Below are 11154 nucleotides of genomic sequence, written 5' to 3'. Positions count from 1 at the left end.
ACATCGAGTGAGTACTTGCAGGCTGTAGCCCAAGCGTGGGCCTGTAGCCAAAAATATGGCAAATGTTTCCGCATTTTAGTTAAAAAAAGGGTAATTTTCGGGTGTTTTGTATGTTAGTAACGCCATATGCCAGCTACCATACGCCTGTTTACTACGTAATACGTAGTACGTAGCTATATGCATGTTTATCCGGTAAATGCTGTACAACTGAGCGTAAGAAAATCCGACATCCGCTCTTGGTCCCTTATCCTCCCATGACGTCATTTTTTACTTCCGCATAAGACATCATCTTTTGCTTCCGTAACAAACACGGACGGACAGACAGACAGTTTTTCATTTAGCCTGAATTAGAGGACCTTCACTGCGCTCCGATCTAAAATGTGAATATGGTCATTTACGAATTTTTTGTCAGTTTTTTGTCTTGTATTGCTTTTGCCATACAAGAGTAATCAACATATTTTATTCTGTGATCCTTTTACTCATTTCTTATTTGGGCTTCAAGAGGCTTTTTCTCTGCAAATTCGGCATTTGTTATGTCTTTCAGCTCGCATCCTTATCGACTGATTCTGGGGCAGTTACAGATATTTATATGCGGAATAACAAGTTTAAAGTTCACAATTTTTTTTTTTTTTTTTTTCTTAAGCCTGCGCAAATTTAAACTAATTAAAATCGGTGTCAGCGGTTACCACGCCACTACAGACTCACGCCGATTTTTCGTTCACAATTGTAATTTCGGTGTCAGCGGTTACCACGCCACTACAGACTCACGCCGATTTTTCTATCCCCCTTGATCGAAAATGTTTTGATCCAGTAATGCACTGATTCTGTTTTGCTGTCACTTTTGCAGGAGAAAAAGGCAAACTGAAGAATGCCGTGTACAACCGGGATGATTTCCTTCAGATGAGGGAAATTCCGCAGGACAGATACAACTGGCCGGCCTGTTGCGCCAACCCAACAAAACCCTTGTCTCGGGGCGTTACGCAGGCGCAGGCAGACGGAATGGCCGCCAGCGAATTCAAGCACGAGCTGCGCACCACACGCCTGATTCCTATAAAAGGTTATCACGCTTGGATAGGGCGAAATTATCCTTGTCTAGGAAATTTTACCCTCTATTTTTTCGCTTTTGCTGCCAATTAATTTTTGCTGACAGAAATCTGTAAAATTTAATAAAAACTGTTAAATTTATTAAATTAGTTTTTAAAGTGTACTTAAGCATCTGTATAAGGTATTATGTGTCATTTGAAATGTGGATTGTTCGTATTTGATTATACTACATGTGAATTGTGAGTATTTTTTATTTAATTGCTTTACAGGTATTTCCAGAGAAAGACCATTTCTTTACAAAAGTATATTGAGAATCTTTCCGCTTGAATTTTTGCAGCGGTAGATGCAATCAAGATGCGGTGCAATGAGCTGGCTGGGTCCCGTGAATTTCCCCCGAAGAAGACGGCCGAGGCGGACCCGCTACTGCTGACCGAAAGACACATCCATCGTATTCCAGCCGGACGCGAAGAAGTTGTAGCGCTGGAAGAGTTTCGACTGGAATGGACGAAAGGTGAGTTCACTGGGTTGCGATGTAATACAGCCAGTATGTTATTTTTATTCGCTGCCGTCCATGTACATTTATGCATGCCGTCAAGGGTAATTTACTTACTCAGTTAACCACAAGTGGTTGTAAATTGGAAGAATAAAACTATAGGTTTCGAAACAGAAATGCGGTGTCACTTACTAGGGCAGTCACGCATTCTCTGGCGGCAAAAATAGAATCGCGCTGTATACCGATATCAGGTGACCGGCGATGTACTCGTATGTATGACATAATGTTCACTTCTTCACGGTTCACGGTGTGAGCATATTTTGACGGGCGAAAATGCTTGTGAGAATTTTTGACGGGCGAAAATGCTCACAAATGAAGTTATGCATGGAGTTGCAGGCTTTCTATACATTGGGGATAAAATTCAGCACTCCTGTATACTGTGTTCGTGGTTATGTTTTAGCCTTTTTGTAAGTAACTAAAGAACACAAAACCGCGCTCGCATAAAAATTACACTTCCTCTCAGCTTGCCGAATTCTTTGTGATATTAATTTTGGAAATTGGAACCAATGTCTGTATCGTAAAGCAACAAACAGTTAAACTGGTAGCAGTGTAAATGTTTACGCACAATTTTGTATTGGTTAAAACTGGACGCAATGTTATGTTTTTAATGACATAGATGACCTCGGCCAGGGGGCCATTACCCAACCCTCACACAAATTCTAACGGCAAGGGTCTGGTCCACCCCGGGATTTCAGTCAACCAAAAATGTCAGGAACAAATAAACAATTTCGCTCCCAAAAAGGGTGAAGTGAAATTTCGCAACAAACACTACAGCACCCGTGCTGTGTGACGCATAGTCATGTATACAGTGTTGCTCACCGGCGTAATCCGGCGTTTATGCAATTGTTGTGAACTATCTTCACGTAGCTATCTGTGTCTAAAGACGTCTGTTTTCTATGCTGATTTCTCAGCGCCATGATGAAGTTGTGATTGAGCGAATCATTATCTATCGTGTGCGGCTACAGTAAAGATCATTGATGGGATTTGGCGGTATTCTCCGTTACGTATAGTGTAGGAGAAACGATCATATATTATGGCGCTCCTGGGTGGATGCGTTTAGCAACCGTAATAGCCCGGTGACCTTTCTGTTCTCAGTCGATATGACGGCTCCCGTTATTGATCCATTTTATACCCATCTTTACGACACCTGTAATGAACGTTTAAAGGCGGTGGAAGCGGCTTTGGGTATGTGATTCCGTTATTCAGCGGATAGTTCTTTTGAATGTAATATTCGTACAAGAATCGCATATCGTACAATATTTGGTTGTTGCTTTTGTTCAAAATGTGTAAAGTTTTGAACTGTATAGTAGCACCGATCAGAAAGTTGATGAGCTGTTGCTCGTGGTCAACTCAACTGTTAATTCTCTTATCTGCTGGTAGTTTGACTGCTAATGTCGTGTTGGGATACATGCTGCACCAGGCGCAATCCAACATTATTTGTAATGCTATTCTTGGTTAAATAATTGTCGACGTTAATGTCCGACAAGAGCGGAAATCAACGCAACCGCTAACTAAGAAAGCAGATAAGTCAGTTGCAACTGCAGCAGCAGATAAGCCTGTCGCAAGTTCAATAACTGTAGCTTCAAGTTCGAAAGCTGCTACACAGACTTTTCCGTATACAGAAGCAGACATATTAAAAAAAGCCGGAGGACGGACGTTGCGTTCAGACGGTCAAGCAGAGTTTGCAGAAGGCGAATTGCCAAAACCGAAAAAGGTCAGGCGTGCCCAGGGCGAAATCAAATCTGATGAAGAATTAATATCAGATGACGATGAGCCTGTTACCGCATTAAGCTCAACACAGTCGGCTGTTATACTTGAAAGTGACGCTTCGCCACTCGTTGAGACAGGTACACAGTCACCTTTCTTGACCGATATACCAGAACGTACTGCAACGGTTCTCGTTGACGTTAATAATACTGAAAGTGTCAATATGGATGCACAAGTTAAAGCACTTACTGATGGCCTACAGAGTCTTGTAAAGGTCGCAACAGACGCTCCAGTAAGTGGTCCGCTGCAGTGCGATAAATTCAAGCCTTCAGAGCATAACGCTCGTGAATGGATGAAGGAGTTTGAAGAAGCAGCGACCATGTCGAATTGGCTGGACAAAACCAAAATGAACGGTTTGCGTTCTACTTGACGGCTGGTGCCGCTAAGCAGTGGTATAACCTCAGAAAGCCGTTTGCGACTTGGGACGCTTTGCGTACTGCATTTCTCACAGAATTTGTCAGTGAGGATGAGAAGTGGGACTATCAGAACAAGTTGCAAAATCGCAAATTCAATCAGGATAAAGAGACTGGTTGAATATTACTACTCTATCATTGACCTTTGTCATAAAGTCGATACTGCGATATCAAACGAAATGAAAGTGCGCTACCTGTTGAACGGTCTTAGTACAAGCCTACGTAATCATATGGCGGTGCTTAATCCGACAACACCGGAAGAGTTATTGACACGTTTCAAGGTGTTAAAAGTTGATTCGGAACGTACAAGTTCTAACACAAATGTCATTTTGACAGCTGAAGTCTCGGCAAAGCAGAAGCAAAGTGAAGACGACGAAACTGCTGCCGGTGATGTCAGTTCAGCAAACGTGTCAAACGTGCTGCAGTCCAGTGAATTTCAACAGGCTGTGGACAGAGCTATCTCTGCCCGTTTGCAGCAAGAGTTCCAGATGGCTGCCGGCTCATCGACACCTCCCGAGACTCAGTCAGCCGCGCCTGTGTTGACGCAAACGTTTGTACGGGGAGGCGCTGCTGGTGCCCGTGGAGGCCGTGGTCGCGGTGGCCGAGGTCGTGCTCGTGGACGTGGCCGTGGTGGTACACGCAACGGCGGCAATGGCGAATCCCGCAAACCGGCTGTGACGGTTGAACGGAACCAAGACGACAAGTCGCGGTGTGATTTCTGCGGTCGGCAAGGTCACCAAGAAAGCCGGTGTTGGGATCGCATGCGGGAACGTAAAGCGGCACACGCGAAGCATGGAAATGCTCTGCCGTCGGAAGGTGAGGGAAATTTAAACTCCAGAGAGTAGCTAAGTACAGGGGTTTAGCTGCTCATACGTCTGATCCCCCTGATTTTGCTGGTTTTCCTTTCGATGCATTTCCGATAGAAGAACCAAATGACGATTCAACTGTTCCGGCTCCAGTTTGCACTACGGCATATGTTAATGGTATGGCCGTGCCTGCTGTGATTGACACCGGCTCCGCTGTAACGATTATGAGTGTGCACTGTGCACAGATGTTAGATCTGTGTATTCAGTCATATACCGGGCGGCCCGTTAAAGGTGTTAGTGGCAAATTGATATCGCCTGTCGGCACTATTTGTGTTGATGTGTTATTGGCAAACTGTTCGCACCAAATTAACGTACTTGTGCTAGACACGTACGATCGTGAATTATTGGTCGGTAATGATTTTCTGATGCGAACGGATCTAGTAATTGATTATGCCGGTCGTACTATACGGCGCTTTGATGAACGTGATGGCGAACAGTTCAGGCCATGGAAAGCGCGGAATCTTGTTGCAAGTCGCAAAGTGCACATTCCCGCTGGTCACGTAGCTTGGGTGAAATGTCAACTAAACCGTAATCTATTTCCTGGCCGTGTGAAACCAGAAAATATGGAGTTTATAGTTTCCCCAAACGCTAACACGTTCGCTCAAAAAGGGTTACGTACATCAAACGCGCTAGTCAAAATTGTCAACAATGTGTGTTATTTGGCGTGTGCAAATTTCTCTCGCATGACCCAAACAATCGGTAAGGGTCAGAATATTGCGTCTGCGACACCAATGTATGTTGACCGCGTTCCAGAGTGCTCGGTGGTTGAAACGTGTGAACTCCCAGAACTTCAGTGTGGTGCAAATTTAACTGCCGATCAAACTGAACAGTTGCACGCTGTGTTGCGCAAACACGTAAGCGTGTTTCCCACTGCTGAACGCCCTATTGGCGAAGTAAAAGGAGTTTCGCATGTTATAGACACAGGCAGTGCATTGCCAGTGTCCCAACCTCCTTACCGGCGATCGTGGGCCGAGCGTATTGTCATTCGTACAGAAGTTGATAAAATGCTCCGCCAAGGCATTGTGACCCCATCCTGTAGCCCGTGGTCGTCTCCCATTGTACTCGTACACAAGCGAGACGGCACAACGAGGTTTTGTGTTGATTATCGCCGGGTCAATGCTGTTACCAAGAAGGACGTGTACCCAATGCCCCGCTTGGACGACGCGCTTGATCAGTTAGGTGGGTGCGCTTATTTTACTTCCTTAGATATGGCGTGGGGATACTGGCAGATCCCCGTAGCGGAGTCCAGCAAGGACCGTACCGCTTTTGTGACGCCTGACGGCTTATATGAATTCAGCCGTATGCCCTTCGGCTTGTGTAACGCCGGGGCGACCTTTCAAAGGTCAATGGACAAAATACTGAATGAATTCAGATGGCAGTTTGTTATAGTGTACATAGATGATGTACTCATCTATTCGAAGACGTTTGAAGAGCACATGGAGCACCTTGATGCCGTACTGCGCAAGCTTCGCCACGCAGGTATTGTGCTTAAACCATCAAAATGTGTTTTCGCGTCCGATTGCACCAAATACCTTGGTCATGTCGTTGACCGTAATGGTATTAGTCCCGATCCCGATAAACTGTTGGCAATCGCAGATTATCCAGTACCAGAAAATGTCACGGACATAAAGTCGTTCTTAGGACTTTGTTCGTATTTTCGTCGGTTTGTACGGGATTTTGCCGGTCTATCGGAACCGCTGGTACGGTTAACGAGAAAAACCGAACCGTTTGTGTGGTCTTCCGAACAGATGGTTGCTTTCGAAAAACTCAAACACGCACTAATTAGTTCGCCGATTTTAGCTCATTATGATCCAAATGCTGAGATCGAGCTACACTGCGATGCTAGCGGCCTTGGAATAGGCGCATGTTTAGTATCTAAACTGGGTGACTGCGAACGGGTGTTGGCGTACGTTAGCAAAAGTTTCAGTCCCGCAGAACGTAATTATGCGGTCACTGAACAAGAGTGTCTGGCAATTGTTTGGTCGGTTAAAAAGTTACGACCTTATTTGTATGGTAAGATGTTTCGCATTGTGACAGACCACTGTGCACTGTGTTGGCTTATGAGCCGGCGTGAATTAGCCGGTCGTCTGAGCAGGTGGGCGGTCTTGTTACAAGAATACAATTTTGAAATTGTATACCGTAGCGGCAAACGTCACCAGAATGCGGATGCGCTATCGCGACATCCCGTCGAACCAGCTGACAGTGCTGATGTCGAAATGGACATGTTAGTAGCCATGACCGACACTCCAGATTTCCACTATGAACAGGTGCAAGACCCACGACTGTGTGATGTGATTGACAAGTTGGCAATCGGTTTGGTGTCTCGCGACACTGTGTGTTATACCATGAAAAACAACTTGTTGTATCGCAAAGCGTTAGTTGACGGGGAAGACGTACTGCTCCTCGTAGTACCAAAACATTTGCGACGTGACATATTGTTCGCTTGTCATGACGAGCGTACATCCGGTCATTTGGGATTTTGGCGCACGTATACTCGTGTGCGTCAGCGCTACTTTTGGCCGCGCATGCGTGATCATGTGCGTAAGTACATACGCGGCTGTCGACAATGTCAACTTCGTAAAGTCCCAACTGATAAACCCGGTGGTCTTATTGAACCAATTCCAGTGGGCACTGCATTCGAGATGGTGGGAGTGGATGTTTTTGGTCCTGTTCCCCGTACCGCTAAAGGCAACCGGTATGTCATAGTCTGTACTGACTATTTGACAAAATATGTGGAAACAAAGCTATTCCGGCGCAGACCGCTATTGCAGTTGCTAATTTCTTGGTGCATCAAGTAATACTGCGTCACGGTGCGCCGTCAAGAATTTTGAGTGACCAAGGTGGTCCATTTCTGTCAGATGTAGTTCAGGAAGTTCTAGTGCTATGTCAAACGCGGCATCTGAACACAACAGCGTACAATCCACAGTGTAATGGATTGACTGAGCGGTTCAATAAAACTTTAGCCGTTATGCTTAGCCTGTATGTCAGTGATAATCAAAAAGATTGGGACCTACATCTCCCATATGTCACTACAGCTTACAACACCAGTAAGCAAGCCTCGACAAATAAAACACCATTTTATTTGTTGTACGGGCGTGAGTGCCGTTCAGTCATGGACGCACAGCTTGGTGCACTTCCGAATAACAATTTGAATAACATGCACGAATACAGTCAGGCTCTCGTTGAGCGTCTTAAACTGGCTAGTGATGTTGCAAAAGCTAATATTGAGAATGTCCAAGCTGGTTATATGTTGACCGGCAATATCAAAAGAGAACCGCGTGAATTCCAAATCGGTGATTTGGTGTTACTGTATACGCCGGTAACTCCTGTTGGTTTGTCTCCAAAATTAATCGCACATTACTTTGGACCGTACAAAGTGGTTAGCCGTAAATCAAAGCTTAACTACGAGATCCAGTCTGTGCGTACTAAAAAACGTGGTAAAACACTCTTGTTGTCCACGTAAAGAGACTAAAACTGTTCACGGAGCCTCTGTCTGATTTGGATTTAATGGGTGACACTGATTCACAGTGGGACATTCCCGTCGAGGACGTGGATCCCGAGCTGCGCGTGGAAATTGAGCGGGACTGCGTCACCAAACCTCGTCGTCCTGCCAGGAAACCGGACGAGCCCGTCGACGAAACCGATCGCCCCGTTATCCGGACACTTCGTACCCGGACCCTACGGGAACCCTCGCCGTAATGCCTTGCCTTAACGCTTGCACCTCTTCTTTCATGTAATTTTTATATAGCGTTTTCCTTCATTACGGTCATCCAATCGTTCAAGTTATGTTCCGTTTCTCAAAGTGATTGGTTTTCGCCGTGCTTCAAACTTAAGAACGGGAGTGCTGTGTGACGCATAGTCATGTATACAGTGTTGCTCACCGGCGTAATCCGGCGTTTATGCAATTGTTGTGAACTATCTTCACGTAGCTATCTGTGTCTAAAGACGTCTGTTTTCTATGCTGATTTCTCAGCGCCATGATGAAGTTGTGATTGAGCGAATCATTATCTATCGTGTGCGGCTACAGTAAAGATCATTGATGGGATTTGGCGGTATTCTCCGTTACGTATAGTGTAGGAGAAACGATCATATATTACCCGCTCTATGAAGGCGCTGCAACTTCGAAACTGATCAGACCGCGACGGCAGGCTGATTATGCAGTTAACGATTCCCACTAATTAGCGTGTGAACCTTTTGAAAGTCTCCCAAACCTTTCATTTTCTTTCTCAAAACAGTCTTTCGATGAAAACTTAATAAGCTCGAATGCCACTGTATAACACATGAACAATGAGCCTTGATCCCGTGCAGCGCTTAAACGGAATTACCAGAACTGCGTTTGTGGATGATGTGTTACAGCGGTGACGGGCTTGGTTTTGCAGTGGTGGCTTCCTCACTTTGCCATAGACTTCGTACGCTATAACTTTTTCAAAATTGTCTTCCACACGTTAAATTGTCCGAAAAACAAACCCGTTTTTGCAAATCCATGATCTCAGCGCTATTGAATGATCTACAGACACCGAAGTGTGGTTTAGTGAATCGTTTGAGAAAAGGAAATACGAACGGAATTTTGCTAAGGCTAACGCTCTTAATATGTAGAGATTAGCATAAAAATCGTTTTTAAACGAACCAAATTTTAGTATTCATTTTAAAATTTGAACAAAAATTGTACAACTCTGGTTCGGTGTGCAAAGAAAGGCAAAAAACTTTTTGAGAGTGGGCGACAGCCAAAGTTCCCATGGATGTACACGAATTTGATGCTATGTACCGGGCCAAATCCCTTAATTTGATTACTACCGCCAGATTGGCCGCTTGTGAACATGAGTGCCGGGTAGGGATGTACAGGTCATGATACGGCTACTTATGATATGAATCGCTCTCCAAACAAAAGGATATGTGGCTGGCGCAGTAACACCACGCGTAGTTGGCAGTAGCGAATTTCAATCCCCTGTATTGTTGCCGTCACCTGTCTGGAGCGTGACGTTACGGCAGCACAGATGGCTAAATCTGGCGCGGTATATAAGCACCATGTTTAGCCACAAAGTCATACTCCAGCCGCCTTAAAGCAGCAAGTACAGGGAACGCTAAAATGCGCTACCGTTCATCTCCTCGTATACGTGTGCATGCTGTACATAGTAATGAACAAATTATGCATAAAACTGGCTTAAAAACTAAGCCTTTGCCGATACTCTATGCGAAGACGTTGCTAAAGATGTGGTGTGCGTGGTAAGGCGAAACTGCAGTGCTGCCGTTGCATTTGCTGCGTTAAACGCTCTACTTAATCGGTTTACTTTCATACAAATTGTTTTCTAGTTTCATGTTCATCACTAACAAAACAAAAGTGTTTTATGGTTTGTACACGTTAAGAAAACCGGCTCGGAGCAGGTCCTCATAAAAGTGAACATCCCCGGGCGGCACGCATGCTCACAAACGTGAACATCCCTGCCGGGCGGCACGCATGCTCACAAACGTGAACATCCCTGCCTGGCGCCAATGTTATCGAGCGCAGCGTACACACAGCCGACGAAGAATTACTGTAGCCGCGCTATAAGTTTGTACCACTTTTAGATCCGGGCGCTGCCTGCCCCCGATCGGACAGCGCACACGTTACGTAGAACGTGCTGCAGCGTGTATGACGATTTCCATGTACCGCACTCTGTGGTGCAAACTTATCGCGCGGTTACCGTACAGCTCTCCTTACAAGAGCGACTAACATCAATGGTATCCGATTACCGCACGGTACCAGGTTTTTGCAAATATAAGCCTCTATGCGGCACTCCGGTTAACAAATGTAATGCAGATTGCAGAGTCGTTGCTGAATATGGGCAATGGACAAGCAAAGTAACTAAAGTGTAACAATAATTACTGTCTATTACTTACTTTAGTTACTTTCGACCAGACTTGAGGTCTCTTTGGGGTTGTCTCACTTGTCTGCTCTTGTGCCGTAATAATAATAATAATAATAGAAGAAAGCACTGCTCCATTGCTGTAAGACAACAAATCCTACTGTGCACTTAATAATTATTCATTTGCAAAGCCAATTAAAACACGTAACTGTTTACATCGGTATTTGTAAGTGCATAAGTATTTAATTTTCATTTCCTGCAGCGACAAAGATCATCATTAGTTACTGTGAACAGATCTTTCAACGATTTTCTGCCACCTTTAGTTACAGTTTTATATCGGCTTGCCCAATGCCCAGTTAGTTTAGTTGGTATTAGGATACAGTTCGAGAGACTACAAAAAAACTGAAGAATTATTTGTGCAAGCTGCAAACGTCAAGTTCAACGTGCGAGCGTCAGCTCACGTGATCACGAATACCCTTTCAACAGCGGTGAAACACCTAATTCTAACTTTTCTTAAGCTGCACTTTTTATATGAAGTGAACGGAAAGTCTCGATCGTGTGGCTGTTGTTGGAGTAAAATAGCGCAGCTACTATGTCGGTTATTGCATTACGAGTATACGTTCAACCAAAGCCAGAAATAACAGTTATGATTCTGGCCGTTTTCTGAA

The 11154-nt window shown here is 44.8% G+C and overlaps 1 protein-coding gene across 2 annotated transcripts; it reads left to right on the top strand.

The window, feature by feature from the left end:
- Nucleotides 1-998: 998 nt before the first annotated feature.
- On the top strand, nucleotides 999-8690 carry LOC129593071 (ATP-dependent RNA helicase DeaD-like). Of its 2 annotated transcripts, XM_055489256.1 has the most exons (4): nucleotides 999-1057; nucleotides 1382-1555; nucleotides 4114-4593; nucleotides 8172-8690. In XM_055489256.1, exons 1-4 carry the CDS (start codon nucleotides 1000-1002, stop codon nucleotides 8219-8221), a joined length of 762 nt encoding a protein of 253 aa, XP_055345231.1. In that variant the 5' UTR covers nucleotide 999; the 3' UTR covers nucleotides 8222-8690. The 2 variants fall into 2 exon arrangements, with proteins under 2 accessions (XP_055345231.1, XP_055345232.1); XM_055489257.1 differs by lacking the exons at nucleotides 999-1057; nucleotides 1382-1555 and adding an exon at nucleotides 2394-2782.
- The last annotated feature ends 2464 nt before the right edge of the window (nucleotides 8691-11154 follow it).

This window comes from Paramacrobiotus metropolitanus, unplaced genomic scaffold (assembly GCF_019649055.1).
Source record: "Paramacrobiotus metropolitanus isolate TYO unplaced genomic scaffold, Prichtersi_v1.0 Parri_scaffold0000059, whole genome shotgun sequence".
NCBI lineage: Eukaryota > Metazoa > Tardigrada > Eutardigrada > Parachela > Macrobiotidae > Paramacrobiotus > Paramacrobiotus metropolitanus.
The sequence above is the reverse complement of the archived record's forward strand: the minus strand, read 5'-3'. Positions and strand labels throughout refer to the sequence as shown.

What these genes read in the sequence shown, in the direction of transcription:
- LOC129593071 (XM_055489256.1), top strand. Translation starts at nt 1,000, where the DNA reads ATGGCCGCCAGCGAATTCAAGCACGAGCTGCGCACCACACGCCTGATT. An exon ending in ACGCCTGATTCCTATAAAAG is followed by an intron (nt 1,058 to 1,381) that starts GTTATCACGCTT and finishes GAATTTTTGCAG; the next exon opens with CGGTAGATGCAATCAAGATG. An exon ending in TCGACTGGAATGGACGAAAG is followed by an intron (nt 1,556 to 4,113) that starts GTGAGTTCACTG and finishes TCATTTTGACAG; the next exon opens with CTGAAGTCTCGGCAAAGCAG.